General features: G+C 48.0%; 1 protein-coding gene across 1 annotated transcript; it reads right to left on the bottom strand.

Moving 5' to 3' along the window:
• Positions 1 to 2699: 2699 nt before the first annotated feature.
• On the bottom strand, positions 2700 to 18765 carry HMCES (5-hydroxymethylcytosine binding, ES cell specific). The gene is made up of 7 exons (XM_060111015.1): positions 18702 to 18765; positions 18089 to 18296; positions 11474 to 11617; positions 10566 to 10691; positions 8003 to 8184; positions 4815 to 5007; positions 2700 to 3371 (listed from the first exon to the last, which is right to left on the bottom strand). Exons 2-7 carry the CDS (start codon positions 18269 to 18271, stop codon positions 3135 to 3137), a joined length of 1065 nt encoding a protein of 354 aa, XP_059966998.1. The 5' UTR covers positions 18272 to 18296; positions 18702 to 18765; the 3' UTR covers positions 2700 to 3134.
• Positions 18766 to 19559: the final 794 nt, after the last annotated feature.

Raw genomic sequence — 19559 nt, 5'->3', positions numbered from 1 at the left:
ACTCACCTCCTCTTGCCTCTCCCAGCTCCTGGCTTTCTTCTGGCTGCCTCCCTCAGGGGCAAAAAGTTGTGGCACTGGGGCCCTGCCCCAGCCTGGCTGCCCTATAAAACTTTTTGTGTTATTCAGTGTGATTATCCAACCCCTTTCACTGAAGCCCCAGCTCCTCCAAACAGTGCTTTAGCTTCCGCTGCCCACTGGGAGTGTTGCCTGCGGAGCCTGCAGCATGCCTCTCTTCCCTGGAGCCCCGGGACGCAAGGGGGACCCTCACCCATCACCACATGAGGGACACCGTGACAAGAGGTAGGTTCTCGGTCTCCAACAACCAGCGCCTGTGGCTGTGGGATCCTGGGAGTTCAACTGTGAGCACCCACTCTCCTGATTCAGAGACGGGCAAACCAAGTCTCAGAGAGGGCCAAGGACTTGGGTCAGTTTTGTATGTACTAGGGACCCTTCCATACAGCCCGAGCCAAAGCTCCTTTCCTCAAGAAATGAGGTTCCACACCTCCCATCACGGAGCGCTCCTCACTCTGGTTGAGAAGAGGGAGAGAGTCTGAATCCACGCATTACCCTCTCTGGTTCCCACCACCGACCTACCCTCTGGGCTCTCCTGGCAGCAAGCAGGGTCTCGTCCAAACTCTCCAAACTTGAGACACCGTTCCCAGGCCAGGAGCCCCTCAGATTTGCCCTCAACTTACCTATGCCAAGCTGTGCGCTGTGGGCCAAGGCCCTCCCTTGCCTGCGTCTGTTCTGCTTGCTTCTATACAAAGCAGGACTGTGCTTCAGGTACACAAGCTTTGCAGGAAGAGATGGATCGAGAAGGACCGCAGACAGCAGCGGGAGAGACACCCGTCTACTGGAATCTAGAGTCTAGGGGACCCTCTGCCTGCTCGAAGACTTCAGAGCAGGAAAGGGTCCCTAAGGCCTGGAGCCAAGCCTGGTCATCGTGCAGGTAGGGTCGGGTGAGGAGGGCCTGCCAGCTGGGAGCCCAGCTGAGAGGCCAGACGGCCTCATTCAAGAGCTGTACCTCCTGCCCTGAGAACAGCTGGGGTCCTGGTCTACTAGATCACACCACGAAAGGAGACCCAACGCAGCCAAAAATAAAAATAAAATAAAAAATGAATAAATTAAAAAGAAAAAAGAAGGGCAGGACAATATGCTATGCTGCTCTAACAAGCAGGAGTAAGTATTGGCAAAAGGTGGGAAAATGGTAATCACATGCCCCTGAAGCTAGTGAAAATTTGGAGAGCAACTTGGCAATACCTAGTAAAGCTGATAAGTCAGCTAGGGGGAAAAAACTGCCGAAGGAAATGCCCAAGATGATACCATTTATGTAAACCTGAATATCACAAAACAATGTTTTGATACAAGAATGCGCTTTTAATATCACATTTATGTTAAAGTATAAAAACCTGAATGAAAAGGACACAGGCTCCTGAGGATACTCTCTTCTTCCTGGTAAAAGACCCCACCAAACTGACAACCCTGAAAAAGAGTGGGGAACAGCGAGGAGAAACAAAGGGAATTTTACTTTTGTCGCTCGTTAAACTTGAAGCAAATACGACAAAAGTCCTAACAGTCAACATTGTGGTGGTAAGATATCTGTATCTGTACGATCTCTCACTACAACCCCGTGCCAAAGAGCTCAGAGAAAACTGCAGGCCCCGGAAAAGCGCCACGCGCCCCTCCGCCTAGGGTTGGTCTACAAACCCCACCCGCCACTCCGCCGCCGCTGCCGCCGCCCCCGGAAGAAGAATTTGCAGGCCTAGGGTCTGGGGCGGGGATCCCGCCCGCCAGCGCCGCTCGCCCCCATTGGCAGGAACAGCGCCGGGGCCCCGCTCTGATTGGTGAGGTTGCGATCCCTGATTTGCATAGGCCCGGCGGCGGCCTGCGCGTGGCAGCCTGTGCGCGGAGGCGCCACATCCATCCCGGCGCCAGGGCCGCGTTTGGCTGGTTCCGTCTCCCGGACCCCCGGAGGCGGTGGGGGGGAGGGGGAAGGGGGCGTGCCCGGCGCGGCCCTCCTGGGGGCTGTCACCGGACCCCTGGGAAGGCCCCTCGGCCTCGGCGCCCCCAACGTGGGCGGCCCGCTCCTCGCCCCTCGAGGCGTGGCATCCGGTTAAGCCCGGAGGGCTGCGCGCGCAGTTAGTGCGCAGCTACATTATAGGCGCCTTTGCAGGCCTCCTGTTCACGTGGGCAGAAAGCGGTCCGTGCCTTCACGGACCCAGTCATCTGGGTGGGGAGGCGTACGGTCACAACCACCCAAACATCTAATTAGAGTGACTGGTGCCTGGGACGAGCCTGCAGAACAAACCGCGGGGGCGCTGACCAGGCTGGGGCGGACGGCCCCCAAACCCGTGTCACCCTCCGTGCCCTGCTCCACCCAGAGGCCGCGAATCTGGGCAAGGCTCGCACCCAGATCCTGCGCTCCCCATGCAGGGGTCTCGGCCTCTGCAACCCCTCGTGTTTGGCAGGCACTCTGGCTGGTTTTAAGCTAAAAGATTCGGGCAACTTCCAAGTATTAAGAGTAAACAGAGACTCAATAAGGAGCGCCCCACCAAGCCTTTTTGTTGTTTCCAGAAAGGCAGTTTTGTCCACAAAAACCCTAGTGCCCCACATTGTGACAAAACCATTCCCTAGGACTATGCCAGGAGAAAACAGTGAGATCCAGAGTTCCTCCCACCAGCAGCATTTTCTGAAATGTAAACAGTTTATCAAACACTTTATTCAGAAAAAAATACAATGTTTTAAGAACTTATACAATGTTTTAAGAACTTAATTCCAAAGCACTGAAAGAGCCCGAAGGCTAAACAGAAAACAGCCTCTGCTAAGCAGTACCAGGTCACGCGGAGAACTGCCGGCAGGGTCAGACTCTGAGGGAAGGTCCCCGGGCTACCAGGAGACAGCTGTGGGCACAAGGTCCCCCTGCCCCCCATCATGAGTTGATGGTGGTACCTCTCCCTTTTCCCCGGCTGCCCACCCACCCCACTAGGGGTTCCCGGTCACAGTCAAGACAGCCACTCCCCCAAGAAGCCACCACTGTTAACACTGCTACCTCCTCCAAGCAACACCCCCCCAACCTGTCATCACCTTGGTATTCAGCGCAGCACACCTTGGCCTTGGCCTCTGTAAGTCCTGCGCTACTGGGTGTGAGGCCGCTTGGCCACAGGCTCCTCCTCCTTCTCCCGCTTCAGCCAGCGCGCCAGGAGGTCAGCGCCGCCTCTCCTGGGGGAGATCCGGCTCTTCCTCAAGAACTGGCTGGACCACTGGGGCACATCTGACTCTGCCTTTTGGGGTGTTTCGGTGTCTTCCTTTTTGGGGGACTTTGTGGCCAGCCATTGCAACATCTTCTGGCCGCTGCCACTTGCCTTGAGCTCCTAGGAGAAAGAAGGAAAAGCTCAAACCACCAGCTCAAGCTCTTGGAAACAGGCCAACTCCAAGGGAAGAAAGAGGGGAAAGAGGCATTAGGTATTGACCTAGGCATGGAAGATGTCACCAAGGGCCAGATGGGGCCCCTTATCAGGAGTGGGACGAGAGGAGCAGAGTGTGTTCCAAGGGCTGCAAGGAGTAGGGAGCAGCTCTCAGAGGCGGCTTCCCAGAGGTGTGTGGGACCAGCCAGAGAAGAGGGCTGCTGGGCACTCCAAACACGGGCAGACAATGAAGCCGTGTCAGGGAAAAGCGTGTGCTTCAGCAGGACCAGGCGGTGTGGGGTGGGGCGGGGAGCCGCAGGGCCGGAGCGCAGCTCTCTCCCGCGGCACTGCCCTCCGCACAGCCCCCCACCAGCCCCGCTCCCTCTGCTTCCTCTACACCTTTGCCAACCCCGCATTGAAGCTTCTGAGTTCACACGATGCCACCTCTCCAGAATGTGAATTCTTCTGGAGGAAAGACCATGGCAGAAATGGGGCCGTGTCTAGTGCAAAAGGAATACATACAGTGACATTTTTAGAGACGGGTAATGACAAAAAGTGTCGGGGGTGCAGGAGTTTGACAGACTGAGAGAAAAAAGATGACACTGACGGTGAGTATGAACACTTAATGAACTTTTAGAAAAGTGGGGAAGGGGGCAGCTGTTCTAGCCATCATTGTCCTTCACACTTCTCAGGCACCCTAAGATGCCTACTTTGGAACACTCAGACCCATGTCTTACTTCAGGTCCCTCTATGCCACCTACAAACAGTTGCTACTCCTAAACCTTCACCCCGGGTACCAGCAGGGGCCAGCTTCTGCTCTGGAACTTCCTTCTCACTGAGGCCTCTTGCCTGTTCACCTTCCCTTCAAAATACATCATCTGGATCCCTGCCAATTCTAAGAAGTTAAAGTTCACGGCAGGAATCTTCTCAGATCCCCTTAAGGAGAACGAGGATTGGAATTCCTCCATCTTGTAGTTGGGAAAACAGAGGTGCAGAAAACAGACATAAATCACACATCTGGTTGGCGAGAGACACAGTTATGGTCAAGGGCTCCTTTGTCCTTCTCACAATCACCCTCTAGATTAGGAGTCCTCAAACTTGGGTTATTATCAGACCCACCAAGGCAGCTTCTTAAAGATACAGAAGCCCAAGCCCAGCCCTGAATACTGAAGCACTAGGTCTAGACAGAGGCTGGCATTTACATTTTGAAGCAGGTCTCCTGAGGACTCCCGGGTCACAGCCAGCTTTGAGAGTCACTGCTCTGGTCCACCTTGCCGTGCACAAGGAAGGTGACTTTGGGGTGGTTTGTATTCAATCTCTGATTGTGAAAGGTCATGGCATAAAATTAATAGGTCACACTGACAGAAGACAGAAAGCTCAGAAGGGACTACCGTAGTCACAGGCCCCTACCTTTTTGACCAGCGAGTCGACAGGAAGCAGACACTCAGGAGTGTTGTTTCGGGAGTTGTTCACCACGGAAGAGACTGGATGGAAGGTGATGTTCTCTGTGGGGTGAATTAACTTCAGAGCTTCTTGAGCTGAGACGTCCCCAAAGTCCAGCCACTTAGAGACTGCCTCCTCTCCATCTAATATGGCAGGCATCCTAGCCCGTGAGGTGAAGACAGTGGTTGGGAGCCGTGGGGGTGGGGGGTGGTGGGGGGTGGTGGAGAGAGGGGGTGTGGGGGGGAAGGCCCGGTCAGCTGAAGCGCAAACTGCCCCAAGCAGCAGCTCACCCTCCCTCCCTCCGCGCCTCACGTGCCAGTTGCTGCCCGGTGTCCCCCCCACCCCCCCACCCATGGGCACAAAACTCAACACCAGGAGACCCAGCTTAAGAGAGTCAGACGGCAAAGACAGTACCCCGTGCTATGAGTGGATCCACTCCAGTGTACACGCTAGCAAACTGGTGACCTTTACGACACTCCAGCCTAGACTTAAAGGGAAAATAAACCCTGGAAAACTTGTCTATCAACAATACTCTCCAGCCTTATCACCCATGGCAGATTTATCTAAGAAAGAGCTATTTACATAATTGTGAACAAAAGGAAACTATGGCTCAGAAAAGCAAAGAACCTGCCTCAGATGACTCCTGGTACCCAGCAGATGTTAGGAAAAGATCCCTTGTTTAGCCCCCGATTTTATGTTCTAGGCCAATGCAAAGAATGTACACACTTCATTGGTGGGTGGTACAGATAGGAGATAAATGCGTTAACATCTATTTTAATAATTATTATTACTTCAACAAGTCAAACATTTTATTTTAATTTATTTTTTTGGCTGCACTGCATGGCTTATGGGATTCTTAGTTCCCCGACCAGAGATCGAACCCGGGCCCTCAGCAGTGGAAGCACGGAGTCCTAACCACTGGATCGCCAGGGAATTCCTCCAAACATGTACTTTTAAAAAGTATTTTAAGGGACGTCCCTGGTGGTGCAGTGGTTGGGACTCCAAGCTCCCAATGCAGGGGGCCCAGGTTCGATCCCTGGTCAGGGAACTAGATCTCACACACATGCCGCAACTGAGAGTTTGCATGCCACAACAAAGACCTGGGGCAACCAAATAAATTTAAATAAATCAATAAATATTTTTTTAAAAGGGTATTTTAAGATCTTTTAAATCCAGATGCATTTTATGATGAATGGCATCTCTGCACTGTATCACAGTTTAATGGCAATAATTGGCAGCTCTTTATTTTTCTTAACAATGTATAAAATAGTGGTACAAAATCTTAGATTAGATGAAAGAGGAATTTATTTTAAGGTGAATTAGCAAAAACTAGAACTATTATATCCCATGAAAGCATCATTTCAGACAGGACGCTTAGGACAAGAGGGCTAAAACAGGTCATCCAGTATGCGCAGCACTGCATTCTTTTCAGCAAAAGATCATAAAATTACTTCTGAGGACACTCATATCCGGCAAAAACTGTGAAAGTGTTACACAAGTACAGTCAGATCTGCTAACGTTTTTTATTTTATTAAATATATTTTAAACTATTTACTTATTTATTTATTTGGCTACGTTGGGTCTGAGTTGCAGCACACAGGATCTTTGCTGCCTTGTGCAGGATCTTCGCTGCAGCATGCGAACTCTTAGTTGCGGCATGCATGTGGGACCTAGTTCCCTGACCGGGTATCGAACCCGGGCCCCCTGCATTGGGAGCGCAGAGTCTTAGCCACTGGACCACCAGGGAGGTCCCGTAACGCTTGTTTTTAAAATGAAAATCTGTTCCAATGTGATTGATCTATTAGAACATAACGCAAATTTTGCCTTTGCTTATATACGGTTTTGTCTGTGAGAAACACAAAGTGAACACAGAAAACTGCACCCCGCTGAACTGAGCCTTGTAAGAGTACACAAAATGCACACGTCTCAAACACTGATGGCTACCTTGGCTCACTGCATATTATCCTCCAAAGTTGTGTTCTGCTCTTACTTTGCATTTGTAAACTTTTCTCTATATTAAAAAAACTATTCATTCAACACCTGAGACATGTCTAAGCTTCCTGGCTCAAACACGCTAAGCAGTGCACGCAAACAAAAAACGTGTAAGTCTTGACGAGAAGCTTGAAATAATAATAAAGCGTCTTGAAAGCAAGAAGAGAACATGTGATATCTCCTGAGCAACAGACATAAAGGATCCACAACAGTAACAGGGCTGGGAAAAAAGGAACATCCATGGCTGGAACAATTGCAAGAAGTGTTGTAAAGTCAATACCAGCCAGGTCTGAAGGAACAGAGCAATGGAAAGATTTAGTGTGTGGACTGAGAGCCGAACAGTAAAAAAACTAAAAAACTGGAAGCCTTCCCACAAAGAGAATGCCCTCTCTGCACACACAGACCACAAAGATACCACAGAGGTGGCTCCTCTTAGCACTAGCAATGGCTGTTTTGGTGGCCTCAAACCCTGCTGCAATTTCCAGAGCTCTCAGCTGTTGGGAGAAGACATGAGCACAGATGAAGATGCTGCTAAGGAATTTCCACCAGTGATACTGAAGTTAATTGGAGGAGGCCAGACATTGGACCAAAATGTTCAGTTTTGATTAAATACGTATCTATTATAAAGGCACGCCTCGAAGGAACAATGTTTCAAAGGCAGAAGAACATGCCCCAGGATTTAAGACTGCAAAAGATGATAGTTTTGCAGGATCTTCCTTCTACCACTGCACAATAACACAAGCTGCAACTCTTCCGACACTCATTTCCACAAGTCAGTTTCAGGTCTTTCTAAGGTAAAGTGCCACATTTATTGTAATATCTACGTACCTCTTAACCACTTAATGCATGGAATGATAGTACTGTTTTTACTAGATTCCTATTTTCTTTTTATTTTACTGTGTCACTGACAACATTTTTAAGTGTTGTCCCCTTAGTCCCACGTTTCCCGTAAGTCCTATGGTTTTCATAGTGCAATTTTGCATAGTGTGGTGATTTTTAGGAACGCATGTCACGTTACAGCCAAACTGACTGTGTTTTGTGAAGCAACTGTCTTAGTTTCCTACTCTCTAAATCTGTGCGTACAGAAGCTGCCTATCTAAAAGCAAAGAGGACAAACCCTGCCCTGAATCCTTTTGGACCCAGGCATGAGAAGTGTGACTTGCCGGTGGTGGATGTCACTCAAGCCTTTGCAGGAATCCACTGTGATGATGGTGTAAGAATACAGGCAGTCTCCTCCCTCCGGGGGCTCCCAGCAGTCAAAGAGCCCGGCCATTGTCAGCGGCCTCCAGTTGTCCCAGACTTTCTCCCAGTCCTCCGGGCCATCTGCAGCACCCATGCTCTCTGACTGGAAGCAAAATCCATGGTAGATTAGATACTCAGCAGCCGCCTTCCCCCCTGCAGGTTGGGTACTATAACAGACTTGAGAGCATGGCAATCGTTTTAGAAGTAATTCAGCCCATGCCTTTAGCATGGGTCCTCTTGATCCACTGTCGCAGAAGGAAAGAGGCTTGGTGGCAGATACTCACTGAAGCAATAGATTTATGGCTCCTTAATGCTTTCACAATACAGTTTAACACCTTCAGTGGATATTCAGGCCTTCCATGATCTGGATCATCATTCTGGCTCTCAATTACAATGTTAACTTGAATTAAGCCCAGCTATTTCTAAATGGGGCCCTCATGCACTCTCATGCCCCTGTATCTCGCAGAAGCAACTTTCCTTTGCCCCAAAGGTCTTTCCTTCCCTTTTTCATCACGCCAACTCCTACTTGCCATTTAACGTTCATTCAAGGCCTAGAATACAGAAAGCTGGAAAGTGTCACCTCCACCCTAACAAAAAAAAAAAGGTAGAGAATCTAAATAACCGTAACTTAAACTCATCGGAGAACTGAGGTCACAGGGCAACCAATTAGCCTGAACTTTATGGAAAGACAGGGTCATCCAAGAGGAGATGAGACACCAATACTGGCTTCCCAGTGGTAACAGAAGGAAAACACGGCCTCCTTCATACAGCAGGTAAGAATTCAGATAAAATCATCAACAAATGGCTCGATGCAGAGTGTGGGCTAGCCTGAGGGCACAGAACCCCTGGGGGCTGCAGACATCAGGGAAGTTTGCCTCAGCTTGCAGACCACCCTCCACAGGTGCTCACGAGAGAGACTGGGGGCAGGAGACTGGAGAAAGCTTCCTTCCTTGCCAATGCGTGCTAGACACGGGGAGCTCTTTTGTCTCAGGGATGGTGAGAAGCCTTACCTGGTCACTTCTCCTCTAAGGAACAAAAAGCTTAAGGGGCCAGGGGAAAAGTGATAAATCCTATCCTCCTAAGATACAGGTAAAGACCCCCTGAGGCTGGAAAAGGGCAAAAGAAAAAACCCTTTAGCCCCTGGAGAAGGAGCAGGATCACTGAGAAAGCCTGAGCCTGAGAGCCGGGGACACAGTTCTGCTTAAGCCTGAGACTGAACCAAGGCAGCGGAGAGCTCTTTCCACCTCCCTGTACACCAGAGGACAAGCAACAGCAGTCTACTTCCGGGGGAGGGGCAAGAGCATGGAGAGATCCTCTCGAAGGCACAGGCTCAAAGGGAAGTAACAACAGCTGCAGGGAACAGGGCTATTGAGAAAAACCCTCTGGAAAACCAACCTTTACCCTAAACACAAGGTGACAGCAGAGAAATATTTAAAGCCTGGGGTGCACAACAAAACCAAACCCAGTTCAGCTCCGGACAATATCAACTCAACCTCGGACATTAATGGCCTAATAAAAGAATAAACAGGGACTTCCCTGCTGGTGCGGTTTAAGAATCCGCCTGCCAATGCAGGCAACATGGGTTCGATCCCTGGTCTGGGAAGATCCCACATACAGCAGAGCAACTAAGCCCTTGCACCACAACTACTGAGTCTGCGAGCCACAACTACTGAAGCCCACACGCCTAGAGCCCATGCTCTGCAACAAGAGAAGCCACCGCAATGAGAAGCCCGCACACCGCAACGAAGAGTAGCCCCCGCTCGCCACAACTAGAGAAAGCCCGCCCGCAGCAACAAAGGCTCAATACAGCCAAAAAAAAAAAAAAAGAATAAAGATATCCATTTCCAGACATAAATATTATTGATCTCAGTCTCTGTCCTATCTACTATGTCTGGCAATCAATAAAAAATTATAAGACATACAAAAAGCCAAAAATAACCAATGAACTGCCAAGATATATACAAATCAACAGGACCAGACTCAAGAGATTACATTTCCCAAATGCTGAAACTATCAGACAGGAATTTAAGTGTAATTACTCTCTCTCTCTCTCTCTCTCTCTCTCTCTATATATATATATATATATATATATTAGCTATGTATTTTATATATATATATATATATTATAGCTCTTATAGAAAAGGTAGACAACATGCATGAACAGGCAGATAAGCAATTTCAGTGAAATAAGAAGGAAGAATGAACTTAAAAACAGGTCAATAAAAATCACTCAAACTGAAACAGAGAAAAAAGAATGAAATATACAGAAGAGAACATCCAAAAACTATGGGACAATATCCAACTAACACATATATAATTAGAATGCCAGAAAGAGGAGAAAATGGGGCAGAAGAAATAGTTGAATAGATAATGGCTGAGAATTTTCAAAAAAATAGGAAAGACATCAAACCAAAAATCCAAGAAGCTCAGAGAACATACCAAACACACGAAGACACAGACACAGATACACACTGCTGATGATACCTTTTCTGTTTTGATTTGGGGGAAGTAGATGAAGTAGGGCTGCGTCTTGTTTGTTCTCTGACATCGCTGCCACTCATAGAAACCATCTGCTAAAACAACACAGCGCCTTCCCTTTCCCAGAGGCACCTGAGGGAAAACATGAGCAAGATATGGTCTTAGTGACAGAAACATGTTTTACAGACTTAAAATCTCAGATCTGCCAATGTGTGACCTCAGAGCAGTTAATTCCTCTGTATGTCACATTTCTTATGTATAAAGTCACACTTACACAGATGGTGAAAAGATTAAATAATGTACATAGCAGGCAACAGGCACTGGGGTAGCTAGTCTCCAAAGCTGGCCTCATGGAGAACCACGCCTACCAACATTCACATGCTATGCGGTCCCCTCCCTCAGTGATGTCAGGCTGGCTCTGTATGACCAACAGAACGCAGCAGAAGTGACACTGTTATGATTTCCAAGGCAAGGTCACAGAGCCCTGCAGCTCCTGCCCTGCTGTCTTGGATGGTGAAGTCTGGGTAAGCCAGATGCCATGTGAGATGCCTGACCACCCTGACACCCCCTAGCAGGCACATGGAAAGGCCTCCAGTTGTTCTACTCATCCCAGCTGAGGTGTCACACATGGGTTAAGAAGCCACCTGGGACATCCAGCTGTCATCTGATTAGAACTACATGAGAACCTCTGGTTGAGTAAAAACTGTCTAGTTGAGCCCAGGCAGCCTATGGTTTATTATGAGAAATAATAAACTGCTGTCTTGGCATGCTCTGTCATACAGTAATAAACAGAACAACACTCTACATTAATAACTGGGAACACACTTGGAACTATTCTCAGGTATATAAAGCGCTAATAGTTCCGTTAGATAAAATAACAGAATATGTGCCTTTTCCCTAGACCAGCTACCTACCTTAAAGGACCGTTTCTCCATTATGGTATCACTACGACAGTTACTAGTGTTGAACTGCAGCTTGGAAGGATCAGCTTCTTTAAACCAAGATGGAACCAGGCCCCACCGCATGGGAGCAATGACACGCTCAGATGAGTCTGCGCCCTGCCACGAAAAAGGTTAAGATCCAGTGAGGAGATCATAGTGAAATTTAGAAAACCTAGTTCAGTACATGCATTACATTACTACTAGTATCAAAATACAAAGAGGATTATTAATAGGGAAAGATTCTACTTGAAAACAATTATAATGATGTATCATGATGTGAGTAATTTGAGTTCTCTAGCAATCATATTTATTAGTGTATGACATTCTGCTTGGGTAGGATGGGGGATACAAAGAGGTTTAACTTCTGTAAACTTTTAATTAGTGCCTACTGCAGGAGAGACATAGTCCTAGGCCCTGCACTTCACATGGCCCCAGCTCTCAAGAAGCACACGTTACAGGCAACCATCATACAAAAAGGTACATGCTATGATTGAGGGATACATAGGGTAGTATGGGGGCACATGGAAGGTGCTTAACCTCGAAGGGCTTGCACTACAACTTGTGAGGCTGCACACACATTAAAAATATGAAGTAACAAGATACTATAGGCTAAGGGCCATGTAAGTGGTACAAGGAGTGTCGGAAAAGTTCAGTGGAGAATGCTCTGCAGAGATGGAATGGAGAAGTATCATCAGCTCCTTGCGAGGGGCAGAAGGGGAGGGAATAGGGTGAGGTGGATCTTGGATTGGCTCCCACAAGAGGTACAGGAATCAGACAGAGAAGAGATGCGAGGAAAGACCAGATACGAAATTAGGGGCCGTGTCAAGAATGTGCAGGAAGTGCTTTTGTGCAGCCAAGTTATAGCCAGCCTGAGGATGCTATTTTTAGGAAGGCCTACTTACAGGATTGGCCCTCAGTTAGGATCTGAGAACTTGGATTTTGAGTGTTTCCACCTCTCCCTAACTGATAAGGATGGTACACTATACCTACTTTGTGCAAAAAATGAGGTTTATGCTGAGCACCTGCTTTCCTTCTAGGAGTCTAGAATTTTGGTACTTGCTAGGCAGAGTGCCTACATGACCAGCCCCCAACAAAACCCTTGGGCCTAAGTTTCTAATGGGTTTCCCTGGCAGAAACAGCGCACAAAGTTACCACATTTTTCACTGCTGGAGAGAAAACATGCTTGGTGTGTCCCCTCACAGGAAGGAGAGACTATAAGGAAGCTTGTGCATAAAATTCTCCAGATTTCTCCTTGTTTCTTTCCCCTTGCTGATTCTATTGTGTATGCTTTCACTGTAATAAACCTTAGCCACGTCATATGCTGAGTCCTTCCAACGCATCGCCAAATGTGGGGGTAGTCTTGGGGCATCACCCTCAACACGTGGTTGTTAAACTCTTTTGGGGTAACTGGCCCCTTGAGAATTTGATGAAATCTACAGATTAAAATGCACGCACACACACACACTCTATTCTCAAGGTGTACTACACTGAGTTGGAAGACACCAGTGAGCAGACAGTGCATTTTAGCTTCTACTAGGGTGGTACAGTACGTCTGGTGACAGTAGCGAGAATAAAAGACATTCAAAAGATAGAAAAAAAAAGAAAGAAAGAAATTGTGCTGTCAAATGGACAAAGAAAACAGGGATGATTAAGTTTGCAGGCCCAGAAGCCTGAAATAATGATGATGCTATTGAACAAAAGAGAAAAATCCGAAAAGAGGTTTGATGTGGGGAAAGATCACACGTTGAATTTCAGATGACAGCGGGAAGTCTGTGGCAGCTTAGAAAAATGGTTCCGAAGTCTCTGACGCTTCTCCCATCAAGAGCTGTGTGGGGGACCCATGTGCCCTTTTCTTGAATCTGGACGGCCCTGTGACCTGCTTCTATCCAACAGAATGTAGCACGAGTGACACTGCATGCTTTCTAAGGCTAAGTCAGAAAAGGTTTTTCAGCTTCCTCCTTGTTTGCTGAGACACTGCCTTCGCTGCCATATAAGAAATCCAGCTACCTTGGTGAAAAAGCCCAGGCTTTGTGGAGAGGCCACATGTAGGGGCTTTGGTCAAAAGCCCCAGTTCAGAGCCAACGATCAACTGCCAGATAAGAGAGTGAAGATGCCTCTAGATCAGATGTTGGTACACTTTTCTCTAAAAGGCTAAATATTAAGTACTGTAGACGTCACAGTCTTTGTTATAAACGCCATTATAGGGACAGAGCAGCCATAGACAAAAGATAAATGGATGCTACCCTGTCCCATAAAATTTCATTTACAAAAATGATCAGAGGGCCCTAGTTTTCTGCCTCCTGCTCTAGATGATTCTAGCCCCAATGCCTTCTCAGCTGAGCTGAGGCCCCAGTCTCCAGGGAAGAGACAAACCATACCTGCAATGCCCTGTCCTAATTCCTCACTGGTGAACATAATATAAAGGTTGCTCTGAGTTAGTTCTAGAATAAAATCCACAGACAGAGGTTTACTATGTCCAACAAGCATGTGGAGTTAAAGCTTAGGAGAGAGGCAGCATGGTATAGAGAATGGGTCAGCAAACTTTTTCTGTAATGGACCAGACAGTAAATATTTTTGGCTTTCTGAGTCCACACAGTCTCTGCTGCAACTCAACTCAACTCGGCCACCGTTGCTAGTTTGAAAGCAGCCAAAGAACAAGTGAGCATGGCTGTATTCTAATAAAACTTTATTTATAAAAACAGGCAGTGAGGGAGGGAGGGAGACACAAGAGGGAAGGGATATGGGAACAGATGTATATGTATAACTGATTCACTTTGTTATAAAGCAGAAACTAATACACCATTGTGAAGCAATTATACTCCAATAAAGTTGTAAAAATAAGTAAATAAATAAATAAAAAACAGGCAGTGAGCCAAATTTGGTCTGAGGACCATGGTTTGCCAACCTCTGGTATAAAGGAAAGAATATGGCCTTTGTAAGAAGACCCTGGTTCAAAAGTCCCTTCTCCGCTACTTATGAGGTTAGATGTGTGGCATGGAGTAGGCACACTAATTGTAGTTTAATATTTTTTGAGGTTACAATGAAAAAGAAACAGCAAAATCTTCTATACAAATATGACTGGTAAAGCCATTAGGATAAAGTTTCTTAGAGAGCAAATCAATCACAGGATCAAACCTGGGGGTACAAAAACAAAAAGGAGAAATGAGGAAAAAGTGCAGTCCAACAAAAAGTTCCTAGAGAGATAAAAGCAGGATGAAAAAAGTTGAAAGGATGGAATTCCAAGAGGGGAATCGTCAGTAGTAGTGCCTTAGAAGGGCTTCCCTTTTTTTTTTTTTTTCTCTTAAATTTATTTGGCTGCACCGGGTCTTAGTTGCAGCACGTGGGATCTTTAGCTGCGGCATGCGGGATCTAGTTCCCTGACCAGGGATCGAACCCGGGACCCTACCACTGGGATTGCGGAGTCTTAACCACTGGAGCACCAGGAAAGTTCCGGGCTTCCCTTTTGTTTAAAGCCAATTCCTCCACTGTGCTCTTCACAGGACCCTGTCCCACTTCTTTCAAAATCTTGCCTGTATTAGTTAATCCCCTTGCCATACGCGCGCACACACACACACACACACACACAAAACACAGAGCCATTATTGTTATACATGGCAGGTAGGTTGTACAAAGTTGCCACGAACACTGAAGTAGGGAACACTGAACTGCGGCTCTTAGGGGAAACACCGTTACGTTGCCAGGAACCTACAGTGACAACATTTTCATCAACTGATCAATATACAACCTTGTCTTCTGTGTGTTTTTGTTTAACGTATTTATTATTATATGTTACACTTTATTTAACATATATTGTTGGTTCATTAATGTTCAATTCATGACCAGCAGCCACAGTAACTCAAGCCTGAACGAAGCGTCTCTAACACATGTATTTTCTCTGTAAAAGGCATATCATGTCCTTCTTGCATTTAGGAATTCTAGCCTGCACTTTACCACTATGCTTGGGGACAATTTTAAACACTAAGATCACCAACAAAAAGCATAGAAATGCAAAAAACATGGCAATAAACAGATCTCAAAAGACACTTGTTTATAGTATAAAAAGTGAAACAAGAAAGTAGAACTTCATCTTACTTGATCTCAGTGAGGAATACGTATTTGGGTAACTTGAATATTTCACCACTCTGTATGTCCACGAATGACTGACTACAAAAGCATCATGAGTATTATTTTGGGGGTTACAAAGTAGGCAAGTAGGCAAATTTACCAACACAGAATCTACGAAGAATGAGGATCAATTGTATGTATATATACATATATGTGTTTCTTCCTCCTTAAAGACAGAAGCAGCCTTTAAAACCAATACATGAGCTCGCAGGATAACTAAGGAAAAGGTGGCCCTGGAAGAAATGGTAGGGTAGAGAAGGAAGGAAGAGAAAGAATGTGTGAAAACACAGAGCTTTTGTAAATCCTGTTTCCCTTCCGGAATCAAATGTGTCAAATGTGCCTTCCAAGCAGAAGGGCCCCTGTACAAAACATAAACGAAAATAAGAGATAACATTATCTCACAGCCAACTAAACAACCTCGCATCAGAAATTTACAAGACAAAACTCCAAATCTGAGGTTCTGGACATGGGGCAATTCTGACCCCCCCCACCTCCACTTCACCGAGCCCGGGGGTGAGGGCTGGCCCACGGGCATCGAGTGGGTGTATCGAATGGGTATTTGGCAACGTCGGGACACGGTTTTGGTTATGATGACCTCGGGAAAACTGGCATCTACTGGGCAGAGGCCAGTGACGCTGCTGAACATTCTACAACGCACAGGTCAGCTTCCCACAACGATTATCCCACTTAAAATGTCAATAGTGCCAAGGCTGAGAAATCATGCTCGTACAAATTCCACTGATCGCCTTTAACCTGAGTGTGTTCAACGGACAACTGTAAACCAAACCCCAATACAGGGCTGCCCCATACTGGGAGCAATGACTAGAAAGCGGCTTCTAAGCCAAAATACTGAAAGTATTGCTCAATATTAGTCATCTTTTCCTCCACCCTCTTGGACTTGTAACCTGAACAGCTAGTAGCACTGGGGGTAGATAAATGAAAGAGGAAGTAATTTGCAAGTCAGTGGCTTCAAATGCAAATGTTACCATCTATACACATGCGCTGACATTGATGATACTGGATTAGTGATCTGAAATAGTTCTATTTTCGCTTCCAATTTACTATTTTCATTTTCAGATAAATGAAACCTCAAATATTTATCAAAATTAGGGAACCCCTAGCAATCGTTATAAAATTTATTAGAGATGTGGAGTCAGAACATTCCATCAGCAAACTGGCACCACTGACTGAAGAGGAGGGCTATGCTGTGCTCAGGGGCTCTACCTTCCCCGTTCCTACTTCCAGGAAGTATCCACTGCAGTGGGAACAGTGGACTGGACCTCGGTACCAGCTCTTCCCTCACTGACTGGGTAACCCAGGACCACTCACAATCTTTCTACACTTCTGTCTTTACATCTGTTAAAGTTTTCTTCCAGCTAACATTCATTCTATAATTTTAATGACGTGGAACAAAGAGAACCGAGGCTAAAAAATAAGAAACCTCAAACAGTTAATCCTTCTGCCTCTTCAAATTATGCCTCCCTCTGAAACGTTTTATTTTTTCCTTTCCCAGTCAAGGTTCCCCATGATATTGATTTTACTTTGATTTGCCTCTCATTAAAAAAAGTTTTTTTAGTTTCAACAAGTGTGCATCCACTAAAAATGGCTCGAGAATAAACTATTTCATGTAAATGGCTTCATTCAACCAAAAAGATCAAAGTCACCTGGTATTTTTTTTTCTCAAAATAATCTGATCCCCATAACGGAAAAATGAACCTTTTTTGACTACCACATTATCACAACAGTTCTGAACAGCATGCAGCAGGGGTGTAATCAACTGTATCAAGTGACTGAAGCATTATGGATCAGACGGAATAAAAATCCAGGATGGAAACCATCAGGATTTTAAATAACATATCAAGGATATTTAAAATATTTAAGACATGGAAAAATTACTAATTTCTGGAATGAAGCATTTTTATTACACTGCAGGTATACATGCATACAGACACACACTCCCTCTCTTTCAGGAGACAAAGCCAAGAACCAAAACATGATTATAAATTATCGGCCACTCCAACACTAGAGAAGTAGATTCTACAAAGATAAAGAATGCAATGAAACTTCAGAATACCAAGCCAAATACCTCTGTTCCTAGCTTCAGTAAAAGACAAACATAAAAACACTGAACACGCAAGCAGAAAGAATAGAAACTTAAACGTTCAAGAAACGTCAGAGGTGTTTTTAGACTAGCTAGTCTTAATCCTGCCCTAAACCCATAGATTCTGGCTTCGCTGGACTCATAAGGGGCATGGAAATCCCTTTTTTTTTTTTTAAGATATTGAAAAGTCCCTGATGATCAGTGAGGTCTGAAAGACGCTACCGAAGTGTTTTCAAATGCATATGAACCGGGCAGGCACCAGGGCTGGCGCCCCTCGTGCAGAGCAGCACTCAGCTGGGGCCCCAGGAACAGTGACCCGTCCCGGAGGCGTCAGCACAGGCGCAGGGCAGGTCAGCGCTCACCTTCTCCACGTGCAGCCGGGACAGGAGCACCGGGCTGCTGGACTGCGGGCTCTTGTTGTACGACGGGCAGTACCGGTCCGGGTCCCTCCACTCTGGGAGCCGCCGCTGGCCCTGCCGGTCCCGGTAGGCGCAGGCCCGGGAGAGGACCTCCTTGGACAGGTGGCAGGACGTCCGCCCGCACATCCTCGGCGCTGCGAACACCGCGGCCCTGGACGCGAGGACGGGGTTCGAGCGCCTCAGACCTCGGCCCCCAGGGTCTCCCTCCGCGCCCCGCCCCGCCCCGCCCTACCCCCACCCCAGGCCCGCGCGCCGGGCTCACAGGGACACCTCCCGCCCCGACGCCCGGCCGGGCGAGGAAAAGAAGCTTCTCAGCCGGGGGCTCCCCCTGCCTAACCGGCCCCGGCCTTCCCAGCTCCACCCCGCTCCCTCCGGGACCGCTGACCCCGAGGACCGCGCCCCACCCCCACCCCCGCCGCCCGTCCGGTCTCACTTCCCCCTCAGGCCCGCCGCCTTCCCATCCCGCCTCGGCCCCGCTCACCCCCGCTCAGCCCCCGTCCGTCCCACTTCGCCTCCCCCTCAGGCCCGCCAGGACGTCCGCCTGTCCCCTCCTCACCTCCACCTCAGACGCAGCGGCCGCGTCGCTCTCCGCGCGCCCGCGATCCCCGCACCAGGCCCCGCCCCCAACAGGCCGGCCCCGCCCCCCAGCGGCCGGCGGTTCCGCCTAGCGCTGGGGCTTCTTCCCCTCCCGCATCTTGCAGAGGGTTGGGACTGCGGAACCTGACTCTCCTGAAGCCCAAGCAGGAGCCGCTGATTGTCTCGGGGACTCGTCCTCCGTGTGGGCCGTTCCCCTGCGGGGTTAACTCCCTCCCAGGGCGAACGTCGGGAATGGGCCGGGAAGGGTCCCGAGGGTGCAGGCTGGCAGAGGCCCTAGATGCGACCCGGGGGCCCGCAGCCCCTTCTCCGTACAGCGGGAACCACGACTCCAGGGCACCAGGTTCTCGTAGGGGTGAAATCGGGAAATTTTCTTTACTTCGCAGTCCTACTAACGGCCCATAGTTTCGGGCAAAAATTGAAAAACCATCAGGAAAACTGCCATGGATCACACAAGTCACTCTGAAACTTCGGTGGGCACCAGAACACTTTCCAAGGCCCCACCTTCCCCCCCCCCCCCCCCGCCAAACCTGAATCTCTAAGGGTTGAGGCCTGTTTTTTAAAAATAGGCTTTACAGGTCTATTTCAGCCACAAAATTGGCAAAACACCTCGCCTGTGTTTAAAAGCCCAGCAGAGGAAACCAGGGACTTCTGCTCTGTAAGGGCTGTTCCTCCCGCAGAAGTGCACCGGCCACCTCAGACCTGGCACTAGGCAACAGCCGGGTAATCCACCCAGACCCTCCGGCCTCACTGATCTCCTACAAAAGGAGGGTGGTTTAAGGGCAAAGACTCAACGCCTGCCAGCTGCTCTCATTCCCTC

The sequence above is a fragment of the Mesoplodon densirostris genome, chromosome 10 (assembly GCF_025265405.1).
Source record: "Mesoplodon densirostris isolate mMesDen1 chromosome 10, mMesDen1 primary haplotype, whole genome shotgun sequence".
NCBI classification, from domain to species: Eukaryota; Metazoa; Chordata; class Mammalia; order Artiodactyla; family Ziphiidae; genus Mesoplodon; species Mesoplodon densirostris.
This window is presented reverse-complemented; position numbering and strand designations above follow the sequence as displayed.

Coding starts and splice junctions, on each gene's coding strand:
- HMCES (XM_060111015.1), bottom strand. CDS start 18,271: ATGTGCGGGCGGACGTCCTGCCACCTGTCCAAGGAGGTCCTCTCCCGG. Junction 10,692..11,473: donor TGGAGAAACGGTCCTTTAAG/GTAGGTAGCTGG, acceptor GTTTTCCCTCAG/GTGCCTCTGGGAAAGGGAAG. Junction 5,008..8,002: donor TTGAGTGACATCCACCACCG/GCAAGTCACACT, acceptor CTCACGGGCTAG/GATGCCTGCCATATTAGATG.